Source organism: Amblyomma maculatum, chromosome 1, assembly GCF_055883805.1.
Source record: "Amblyomma maculatum isolate TAMU_Amacu chromosome 1, ASM5588380v1, whole genome shotgun sequence".
In the NCBI taxonomy this organism is placed as follows: domain Eukaryota; kingdom Metazoa; phylum Arthropoda; class Arachnida; order Ixodida; family Ixodidae; genus Amblyomma; species Amblyomma maculatum.
The window spans coordinates 274,634,047-274,646,050 of NC_139344.1; the positions used below are offsets into that span (position 1 = coordinate 274,634,047).

The window sequence follows — 12,004 nt, forward strand, 5'->3', positions numbered from 1 at the left end:
GCCGCCATGTGTGTACGTGTGGCGAAGCCTGCTTGCTGGACCATGCTTCGTCGAGATGCGCTTCAGTGTGACGATCGTTCCCCAACTTTATCTTAGTCATGGATGAAGCAGGATCGAACAAGCGCAGTCATCGAGCAGTAAAACACCGTTCTGTTTACAAATATAGAGGCCGGCGGCGAAAATCGAAGGCCAAGGCTCATCCAGCGACAACACGATCTGCGGCAAGTAAGCCTAGCGTAACCGACGCCGATCCCTCCAGCGTTTCAGATGCCTCTGGGGAATGTGAAGCGGCATTAGAATTTGTGAGCACATCGGAAAATAAAATTAAACATTTCCAAGGGGAGGAAAGAACCTGTGATGAGGCGTCATCTATCATTACTGACTTGACGGCGCTGAACATTCTTGTCAGCGGCGCAGTTTGCACAACATGCCAGCGTTCAGGACTTCGTGTCCGGGAACCAGCCGCAAAGCACAAAGAACTCGCATCGTTCCTTGAACTAGTCTGTGAGAACTGTGCCTGCCCACAAAGTATTCTTTCCGCAACCTACTCATCGCGGCGAGTTGCGGTATGCAAGGACGCCAGCAAGGATACGAGCCGAGACTATGACAGCGGAAGCTCGCGGGAAAGCTTCGCCGTCAACGTGAAAGCTGCTGTGGCGGCCCCGTCTGTAGGAATTGGATACGAGCAGCTAGTGTGGTTTTCTTCAATTATTGGACTCCACAAGCCGATGCATCGCGAATCTTTCACTGCCATCAGCCGGAAAGTACACGACGCTGCGATTAGTGCAGTCTCCGAGAATCTCAGGAAATCGCGGGAGATTACAAAGAGTGACGTCGGCGGGGATATTGCCGTGATGTATGATGGCACTTGGCAAAAACGTGGCCATAAAAGCCACAATGGCATTGGGACAGTTATTTCCTTAGACACTGGCCTTTGCCTGGACTTCGAAGTTCTTTCGAACTACTGTCTTGGGTGCAGCTGGCACAGGGTCCTGCCAGATCAGGAAGAAGTCTGGCCGGCTTTTCATGGCCCTGTGTGCAAAAAGAATGTAGACTGCTTGTCCAATGCTGTGGAGACGGAAGCTGCAGTGCGTATATGGTAGATGAGTAGATCTTACGACACGCCACTGCATTTCAGGAAGTTCCTCAGTGATGGGGACTCCAAAGCCTATGCGGCAGTCGTAGAGGCCAATGCCTACAGTGGTCTTTATTGAAAAGGAAGACTGCACCAACCACATGGCAAAGCGCCTCGGAACCGCTCTTCGAAAGCTAAAGGAACCCCTGCCAAGAGGGGAAAAACTGAAGGAGCCTGCAATCCTGAAGCTGCAGACCTACTATCGGGTTGCTATTACTAGCAATAGGGGCAACATTCAGGGAATGTATAGAGCAATTTGGGCCTCATATTTTCACTCATGTTCATCTGATGGTGCAAGCAGCCATAAGTTCTGTCCTGAAGGAGAAACATCCTGGTGCAAGCACCGGCGTGCTGAAGCACTGGATGAGCCTGCACCAGCCTACACACCGCTACTGACCAAGGCCTAGGGATAGTCAATCCTGCCTATCTACAAGCGGCTCACCGATGAGAAGTTGCTGGCCAGGTGTATCCAAGGCAAGACCAAAAATGCCGCGGAGTCGTTGAACAGCAAGATATGGCTTCTCTGCCCCAAAACGAGATTTGCCTCTCGATATGCAGTGGAAATGGCCACCGGCCTGGCTGTCCTCTGGTTCAATAGGGGGCACACCAGCTTTGAATGCGTCCTCGAAGAACTGGGCGTGCTTCCATCTGGAGGCTTGGTGGAGCTTGGAACATTCGGAGACATAACAAGGCAGAAAAAAATGTCCTTGAAGCTGACTGCTGAAGCGAGAGCACATCGCCGCAGACTGAACAAAAAAGCACGTGTCAAGGAGTCCACTCGCAAGGGCCGTGAAGGGGAGACATATGTGGCAGGAAGCTTCTAGTAGCAGTGGCTATTTTATGGACAATTTTCTTCCTTTGTGCCAAAGTTTGATTGAAATTGAAGCCCTCTTTTGTAAATAAACATCCAATTTTAGCTTCAAATGAGTTTTTCTTCTTGTTTTTGGTACTTCTGAAGCTCATATCTGAATGAAATTTTGCACACATTTTCTCTGAGGTATGAGGACTGCCGTTATCTCTGCAAAACATAATATTGAACAGATATTTGCAAAAAAATATTTTCACAAGGTGGTGTCTTGAAAATATAGACCTTCCAGGTTCAAATTTTTCACATCATTAGCATAGTTTATATGCACTTCATAATTAGCTTTTGGCACTCTACAGTTTATACGGATCAAAATGAGCCATCAATGATCTGTGATTGTGGAAGTTTAGTATGACAAAAAGGGCGGGCAAAAAAGTGTATATTTTGCTTATTGACACTGGACACAAAACAAAACTATGTAACTTACAATAAAACTACTTGCAGATTTGAAATCAGCATAGAAAACTAAATTAATAAGCAGAGTTTCTTAGCTCTAAGTCAAATATTAAAGAAAAAGTGTGTTCGAGTAGCATCTTCCCGTAAAAGGCCTCCAAGCTAACACGTGCTGTTTTATCCTTACTCTTTCCATGAATCTTTGTCTCATTCAACCACGCCCCGCATCCATTGCACTTGATTAGGTGCACAACCAAATGTGCTTATTTGTCTTTTAAATCTGATAAATTTCGCACATGGTCCCCCAAACGCTCGTTGATGCAACGGCCAGTTTGGCCAACATAAAGCTTTCCACACGTTAAGGGAATATCATAGACCACTACACCAGAACGCTTCGTAAATGGAGAGTCATGCTTTATTCAATTTATTATGCACCAACTAGCCCAAGAAGCAGTGTTAATGCATCCTGCGTGAGATCATAGCTGATGCAAGATGCATGGTTCTCCTTACAGCTATTTGAATGCGTGCCTAACATTTACAGATCTTTAACACTGCCAAAGCACCCCTTTGGCAGTCTAGTGTTCTGCACTGTAGTTTGTTACAGGTGTACGGGTGACTGTTGTGTGTATAATTAAGGAACAGTTTCACAAGTGATACTGATGCCATTTACTTTATTCTTGGCCATTTTTTTTTTTTTTTCAAAGCTGAGACCTTTGTGTCTTGAGTCTTGCTGCCTTCAATTTAAGTACATTAGAAATATTTCCATGACTAATTTGTTGCAGGCCTGAAGGAGCTTTACCACAATGTGGACAAGGACCTAGCACAAGTGGAGCAGTTGTTGAAGGAGGAACGGGAAAAGGAAGCAGCACATGGCACAGCGTTAGGAAAGCGAGCACCCTCCAACCTGGTGACCGAGCTGGCAGCCGAGTTTGCCAAGTACCAAGAGGTGCACCAGCGCACAGCTGACTCCAACAGTGCCCTGCAGAAGAGCCTGGCTGCACATTCGGCAAATCTAAAGCTGCTCTCCAGTTCTTTGGAGGAAGTGGACAAGGCCTTGCCCTCTGTGTCGCTGCTTGATGGTCAGGCTTCTGGCACTTTATAAGTGTGATTTGCACTGGAAGTTGGCCTCGATTGTTTGTGAGGTCATATTTGTAGTGTAGGTTCCGTGTTTCATGAGAGAAGGACTGGCATTTAGGCATGAGCATTTTCTTTGTTGCCCGTTTATATACACTTGTTTTTCACCCAGTTCATTTTCTGCCTTCATTCCTAGGCATTTATTTCAAAAGACTGATTCGAACAGAGCTGGCAGGTCAGAGTCATCCAGCAACTAAGTGGGGAACAGTGTTAGCCTTGCAGTCCCTGGGAATGGTCATGTAGGTTGGACAACCGTGTGCTAGAGAGCAGCGAGGAAATTGTAATGAATTGGCGCATAAAGTAGGCTTGTAGAGATAGAAGTGCAGAATTTTGGCATTCACCAGCTTTCATGTGCATTTCCACTTTATGTATATAGTACTTCCTGGGTGGCCATATTTGAAGTGCCTGATTAATATGCAGCATTATTGGTACCAGCCTTGTTATGTAATGTCCTGTCATGTACAGTCTTTGTCAAAAGTATACAGCCCAAGGGTTTTTCTTTTCAGCCCCGTAACAGAGCTTGTAACGCAACTCTAGCGTTTGAAAGCTCATAGATGACAAATGTTGCCTTCATTCTCCTCTAGCTTGCATTCATATTCCAGTATTGCTGCCGGGAGCCGCGTTACAGGGCTTAGAAGCGAGCCCCTTGGGCCGTATACTTTTGACAAAGTCTGTTCTTTGAAAGTCTGTTCTTTGATATCTTATTTTAATTGGAGCTTGGGTATTTAGAAAACTAATACAAAGTTCCCCATTTCTTTGTTAAGATCCTTGTTGTGATTCTTTTTTTTTTATGCCGTTTTTACAGGAAGGTGTTTAGTTCCCTGTTGATTAGTGCAGCTAGTGCTGCCTGTACATTTAGCTCCCGGAAAACTCGGCAGTGCATGCATGCACTTCTGCTGTAATAGTCAGCTGTAGTTAGTCACTGCAATTGTCTTGTTTTAGCATTAACAGGTGTCACTTGATATACTTTACAATTTAAAGGCAAGCAGAAACATGTAGAAACTGCTCTTTCGTGTTGTTGCAATGCAAAATTACAGTAAAACCTCTTTACAAGAGACACTCAAGGGACCTGAAAAAGATGTCTCTTGTAAGCAAGGTCTCTTGTAACCAAAAATTATAAAAGCACTGTGTTGATAGTTTACTGCACATCAGCATATAAATGCATTCACACGCATTAACAGGAAATTGTTCAGGAAAGCTTAAAGAAGTTATTCATGCTAGGATGTATTTTTGTGAGTGCAGAGTGTATTCCTTCCCAAATTCTGGAGGTAAAGCACTTCACTTTGCAAGCCTCTCTGTTGCTCTAATACCTTTGAAGCACTCTTACATGCTCCTCAACCTCAGATGCTGACACTTTTCTTTTGAAATGTCCTCGTAGCCATCCTCTATGGCAAAAGCGCCATTTACATGCGCATGAATTGCACATTCTGCAAGCTCTTCGGAAGCACACAAGATCCACATCTGCAGATAGGAATTCTTCAAAAGATTCTGGTACCTCAGCAGTCTCTTGGATACTCGCCCAAGCTTCACCTTTAAGGAAGCTTTCCACAGTATTCATATATGGGCCCTCTTACATCATGTCACCACATTTAAAGCCTGCTTGTCTGAAACAGTTTTTCACAGCTTCACTTCTCAGGCCATTCCAGACACCTGAAATCACCTGAACAGCAAACTTCGCATCAATTACTATTGTACAGTCTTGCTGCCTATCGAGCAACAAGCGTTCTACCAACCTTGTTTTGTACAGCAACTTGACAGGGCGCATAATGCCTTTGTCTATTCATTCAGGGTCTGGAGGTGTGGAGTTTGGAGGGAAAAAATAACCATGGTGGCTTTGAGCACGAGAACTTTGGTGCTGCAAGGAGCATTTTCCACAAAGAGAAAGACATCAGTATTCTGAGCTTTCATCTTGTGATCAAATTTTAACAACGAGAAGTTAAAAATGCTGGATGCCATTCATGCATTTTGATTAGTTTCATAGGTGACAGTAATGTGATGCCAGTGACTGTAACAACGGGGTCGTTTTGATCTTCCAATGATGGGGAAGCACTCCTTCTCAGTTCCTGACATATAACAACAAAAAGGATGCTGATATGGAATAGAATTTAGCTGAGGAAATCGAAGTGCATCATGTATGAGTTGGTATGCTTCAGCTGCATTGCACAAGCACATCTGGGTTGTCTCTCTTTTAAAAAGTGAAGATAGGGAGCTGAAAAAGTTGTCCTTAGTAACCGAGTGTCTCTTGTAACCATGTCTCTTGTATGCGATGTTGCTAACATGGCAGATATAGGAAAACCAACTAAACCAATTTTAAATGTCTCTTATAACCTAGTGTCTCTTGTAACAGTCTCTCTTATAACGAGATTTTACTTAATAGGTGTTCTCCTGGATAGAGCATAAGTATCATGTGGAGTTCACCATTCTTTATTTGAGGATATTCAAAATAGCTGCAGATAACTTGGGTTTCAGAGTGGCATGTTGTGGCAGGCTGAGTTAAGACTTGAACTCCTTGATACTAAAATTGGTGTTCTGCTGACTAGGTCATGATCCTATCTATTGCCAATGGTGCTTACAAGCGTGATGCAGTGTGTGTTAAAGGAAGTGCTTCTCAAGTACAATGAGACAACACTACTGGTATAGAGCAGCAGAGGAGCATAAAAGGTGTTGGTCTTATTCTAATGCACTTCAGCTGTTTTAAGACTAGCACTGGGATGGGCTGCATTGCTAAGTGCGGAAGCACTGTTAAAGTGCAGGCATTTCATTTAAACGGGCTTCGTTTGTCAAAAGCTGGTAACTTGTGGGGTTACAAATTTTGGTCGCTTGTGTGACTGTGCAGTAAGCGTAGTGAGCTAGGTGCGTTGCTTATGAATTCTTTTACAAACATTCTTTCAGTGCCCAACAATGAAGCTGTGGTCAAGGAGCTCTCTCACCTGCTAGATAAAGTTGATGAGATGAAGAAGCAGCGGCAAATGTTGCATTCACATTTGAGAGATGCTCTTCAGAAGGATGATGTCACTCGGCAGATTGTGACGAGGAACAAAGGTGAAGAACTTCAGGTGTGTACAAGTGGTAGACAGGGGTTGGGACGTTTTCTGTTTTCATTTGTTTGTTTGTTGTGCAGGCATTTTTCGCAGCTGAACTGAAAAAGCATGACCAAGAGGTGTCACTGTTGGAGCAAAACTTGACAGCTCAAGACAACATCCTGAAAGCACTAACACAAGCCAATGCCCGTTTTGCAGAGACACGTAAAGCTGCCTCTGACATACTAAGAAGGTATTACTCTTTTAGCTTAATTGTAACCTTTTTCATTCATTCATTCACTTTATTGATTGCTACAATCTTCAAATATGCATAGTTTAGTGGATCCGTAGACGAAGGCTAGTGTTGGATCCATCCGCTGCACTCACGAATGTGAGAAGAAAAAAAATGATTACGCACTTCATGACATTATCACACTTACACAAAAATAAATTGCTACATCTTCATATTATAGAAACATTGCATTCTTAGCATTATTATGGATAATGAGTGGAAAAAGGAATATGATGAGTCATAAAAAAATACACTTTTGGCAACATTAAAGGAAAAAAAAAAGTCTACATCATACTTGTCTTGCTCGACTTATAAGATGACAGCACATAACAATTTACTGTGCACCCTGCAAATAATGTGTACATTCCACTATATATACATATGCATGCACATACAAACACATTGCTACATATAATTTTGAACTTGCACGACAGAATGAAAATGAAAAATTCTTTGCCCAAAAATATTTTTTCTTGCTATTGTTTTTAGGGTGTAAAAGGTAGGAAGGATATCTTGCAGAATGGAGTTCCATGCTTTCACACCCCTGTATATCAGGCGGCGCTGGCCATAGTTATGAGAAATCGGCACTAAAAATTTTCTCTCTGAAGCAGCGCGTGACCTACTACGGGGAGATGTGAGCATGGTTGAAGGAAAGGGTGTCTGATTATGTATTATTCTTGGTAAAAAAACTTTGAGGCTAATGAAAACACTGGGACGATACTAGATGTGGTGAAGTGAGCTTTGAAAAATTAAAATGCTTGGGAGCATATTCAAAGGGGGACAGAGGCTAAAGCAGAAGGAGGAGGTTAAAGAGTTCTCTGGGCTCGAGTGCAGTCACCAGCAAACTGCAGCTGTTATTGGAACATATATTATGGTGAGGCTACCCAAAAGTAATAAAAAATAATATGCCTCTGCCCGTGCCACTAGGTATAACGGAGCTGAAAGTTATTGGAGACAGAGAAAATTCTGAGGGCAGTGTCGGTAATGTTATTCTCGGCAGGTATTCTTTGCTCAGCTTTTAATATTGTGGTTATATAAAATCGCTGTGTGAATGAGGAATTTGCTCTGCTCCTGTAGGCCTGGCCAATGTGATGGTGGGGGTAACTGCTTATATTTTAAATAATTATTTCTATGCTGTGCAGGCGAGAAGCTATGGTGGCATCCCTGATTGCATCTTTTGAAGCTTACGAAGATTTAGTGGCCAAAACTCAGAAGGGTGTTGAGTTTTATAAAAAGATGCAGACAAATGTAGGCAAGCTCCTGACCAGACTGCGAAGTGTTGTCAAAGTGCAGGATGAAGAGCGTGCACTGCAGCTGGAGGCACAAGCGCGTAAAGGTGCGAGTTTTCAATCTTCTGTGCTTTTGTCACTGCTGAGTTTATTTTATGTCTATACGCTGCATTGCACTAAAGGGTGCAGTTTTACAGCTCCTTATTGTTGGCTTGCTTTCAGCTGGAAAGCTTGGGGGTCTTCCCAGTTCATCAGCTGGTGGCATGAAGCTGAAGGACTTCTTGCCGTACATGACAGGCCAGGTGCTGCCACAGGAAGCAGGTGGGACCCCTGCATATTATTCACTGGCTGGCTATACAGGCTACCAAGCTCCTCAGGTCACCTCTCAAGTGAGCAGTGAGAAAGGCCCAACTGAAGCACCAGATAAAGTTGGAGATGCTATGGGCATGGGCATGGGCGTGCGTCCCACTCCACTTGGGTCAGAGCAGACCTCCCCTCAGATTTCGGGCCAAACTGATGGCTATGTGCCCAGTACGTTCAAAGCAGCATCTTTTCCTGACAGCTACTCACATTCTGCGAATAAATATAGCAAGCAAGTGCTGCCTGCAGGTGGTCACTTGCAGCCTGGAATTTCCAATGCATCACTGGCCTATCAAGGAGGCTATACTGGGCCATCAAGCATGGCCACTGCCATGTCTGGCAGCAATCCTGCTGCCATATCAAGCGAGAGAGCATCACTGGCAGCCAGGCCAGAGTACCATAGCTACACAGAGTACACGCCTTCAGGACAGTACAATCTACCGACCAGTCCTGCATCTACTCTGACCTACACTTTTCGCAATAACAACATAGTCTTGCAAGGCCCTGAAAGCTGTCCACCACCTGAGAGCTCTGGCTATCTGGCCTCCACCAACAACACGTATGCCTACGGCCAGAGTGTGATGAGTTCACAACAAGGCATTCAGCAGCCCTACCAGCAGATTTCTGCTGCATCAGTATCAGCGACATCTCAGCCTGTGTCACCAGTCTACTATGGACTTGGCTACGGCCAGCACCCATCAACACTTAGCATTCAGGCTCCTGTCTCATACGCTCAGAGCTACAACCCACAACAGCAGGCATCAACACCCGTCCAACAGTCAGCATCTGGAGACAGCCATAGTACAACGATGGCACCTATGTACATGGTCTACCCAAGTAACTATTATGCTTGCAACGCTGATCAAAGTGGCACAGCACAGCAACAGGTTGCCTTTCAAACCTCGGTGCCACAGTCAGCAAACCCACCAGCTGGTCAGGTCTATGCCAACCCGTGGCCTTACCAGTCTGCACAGATGATGCAGTACCCCGCTTCATCAGCCTCTGCAGCAGTGGCAGCAGTGGAGCCCTTGCAGCCTGTGGTGGCTGCACCATCTACGGCATCTGCTGTCGCCCCTACTCCACCAGCCATCTCACGTGAAGCACAAGGCCATGCAACACAGTCACTGCAGCCCGGATCATTTGTGATGGACTCGACCCTGCCTCTTGTGCCTGAAGCTGCCAAAAAAGACCTGCTCTCTGCAACTCTTGATGCTACACAAAGTGCAAAAAGCCAGGCAGCTGTCCTTCAACCACAGGTATTTTGTGACCCATGAGTTGAGTGGATCCAATATATTTTACATGGATAGTCCCCCGAGTTCTAAATTCGAATTGTTGAAAGTATGTAGTCTCCAATTGGAGTTAGTGGTTAGCAGCGGCAAGTGATAATAAGAAAGTTGGAACCCAGGAAACAGTGCACGAAATTGAGATTTTCTATGCTGATGTACAAGAAATACATGAGTGCAAAATTTTATGATTTTTGTTGTGCTTTTTAAAAATGGCACGCTCAATGGACGCAGTACCGTTGAGTCGTGCTGTGTTCATGCACCAGAGCTTTTCTATGCTCTTTATGGTTATAGTGCTTAATGATGTTGCTGCATTTAGGCTGACTTGACGCTAACAGAAACAGTTGGATCAAGTAGTGCAAGAATAATCTGACTGTTGGGCAGACCTGTAGCTGCATTGCTAGTATCCATTTTGCTGCTACTTTACTTTGTGATGGATGAAATACTGTGGATGTTTTTCAGCATCTTCCCACCTACAGTTTGTTATTATTTCTGGGCTTTCTGCATTAACCACGAAGTTGCAGCGTATCTAAAGATAAAGATTGCTCCAAGTTTTCCTTTTATATGAATGAAACTGCTGAAGTGTTGCTGGAAACATTACTATTCACTCAGCTATAAAGACGCCAGCGCCTCACATTTTACTTGGTGGCAGGCCTCTGTCGCTTAAGTTACTACAGCGTTTTAAGGCTCAGAAACATACAGAAAAAAATCTGCGCATCATTATAATTTCACAGTGTGAGTATTTATTGTTCAGTGTCATAATGGCAAACACTATTTCCACTTTTGAAAAAAAGTGGAATAGATAAGCTGTCACTAATCATAGAGGTTGGAAAGGAAATTGAGGAATTGATTGCCATGAGCATCACTTTTAATTGCTTTCTCTGAGCTGAAGAAATGTTCATTCATGATTTTATAGTATATTTGGGATGCATTGGTAGCCATGCAAATTCCACTGCTGAAGAAAAGACCTTTTGTTACATCCAGCAAAGCTAATGACGCCTTAGTGAAAAGAATCTTGGAATGGGGGGAACACAAAAAAGCCCTTTTGCAACTTTTGATAAAGCAGCTTTCCCTTGAGCTGCTTGTATTTTAATGTAGTTCCACTGAATTGAAGTTGTCCCACATGGTTTCTTTTTTTGTGTGTGTGTAATTAGCAATTGCATATAGTAGTGGTAACCCAGGAATTTCACCGCTGCTATGATGGTGATTGTCTCAGCATTGCCATACACATGTGAGCTGCATTGATGTATTGTGCATGATTGCTTCTTAAGCGGATATGCACAGCAAAAAATTGTAATTTTTGTTGAAAATATGAGTTTTGTTATTTTGATGATTTTTCCCAGCCCTGGTGGCTCAGTGGTTAGGGTACTCATTTACTGAGGTGAGGTGTCTGGGTTCGAACCCAGTCGCGGTGGCCGCGTTTCACTGGACGCAAAGCGTGAAGCACCCATATATTGTACCATGTCAGTGGGCATTGAAGAACCCAGGTGGTCGAAATTATCCAGAGCCCTCCTCTATGGCATCCCTTCATAGCCTGAGTTGCTTTGGAAAGTTAGATCCCATAAACCATATTTTTTTGACTGAGCTACCTTGAGTGTTCCTTTTTTATATGTATAAAAGTTAGAGCCAAAAATAATCATTAATTAAAGGGCAACTCCGGAGGTTGAATATTCTAGTAGAAATTTTACCATAGGTTCTCCTCCCCGTCCTGACGCATTCTACAAAATTTGGGTGCCGTACGATAATCCGTTCACGCGCAACACGGCTTTAAAATATGCCGTTTTCATGGCTTAAGTTGAGAGTATTTCTGCGGGCAACACTGAGTTTCTGACGTCACAAACAGTATACCGGCATTACTGTCCACTTCCCGCGTGATTATGAAATTGTGAGGCTTATATTGAACTGCCTCGGACATTTTATGCAGTGCGTCATGATTTCCATACTTTATTTTTACCATCCAACGCACGTACGAGTGTTTTTCTAATATTGAGTGTGACGTCACCATTTCATCAACTGGGACGTCGTTTCTGGCCGTGAAAGCAGTTTCGGTTTCGATTTGCTGTTTTTCTTTTTTAAAAATACTTCTAATTGGAATTTTGAAAAACGGTTTTTTGTGTTGGAGTCAGGACATGCCAAGGAATGTAATTCATCTAAAAACACAAAATGATGAAAAAACCACCGGAGTTGCCCTTTAATGGACTCTATTAAAGCACTCGCGCTGGCTATAAGAGCTACAGGTCTGAGTAATTTTCAAGTGCATGATGCCTCAAATCACAGTGTCATCCCCATTCAT

At 43.8% G+C, this 12,004-nt stretch overlaps 2 protein-coding genes across 2 annotated transcripts in view; both read left to right on the forward strand.

The window, feature by feature from the left end:
* LOC146206587 (tyrosine-protein phosphatase non-receptor type 23-like) overlaps positions 1 to 12,004 on the forward strand; it is a 39,687-nt gene that overhangs the window by 16,527 nt on the left and 11,156 nt on the right. Inside the window, exons 12-16 of the mRNA XM_084591326.1 lie at positions 3,176 to 3,472; positions 6,420 to 6,583; positions 6,649 to 6,800; positions 7,982 to 8,175; positions 8,291 to 9,684. Coding sequence (XP_084447452.1) covers positions 3,176 to 3,472; positions 6,420 to 6,583; positions 6,649 to 6,800; positions 7,982 to 8,175; positions 8,291 to 9,684 — 2,201 coding nt within the window. The remainder of the gene's footprint in view (positions 1 to 3,175; positions 3,473 to 6,419; positions 6,584 to 6,648; positions 6,801 to 7,981; positions 8,176 to 8,290; positions 9,685 to 12,004) is intronic.
* On the forward strand, positions 1,133 to 1,995 carry LOC146206588 (uncharacterized). Its single transcript, XM_084587045.1, is given in 1 exon segment — positions 1,133 to 1,995. A coding segment is annotated over 1 exon segment (768 nt). The 5' UTR covers positions 1,133 to 1,191; the 3' UTR covers positions 1,960 to 1,995.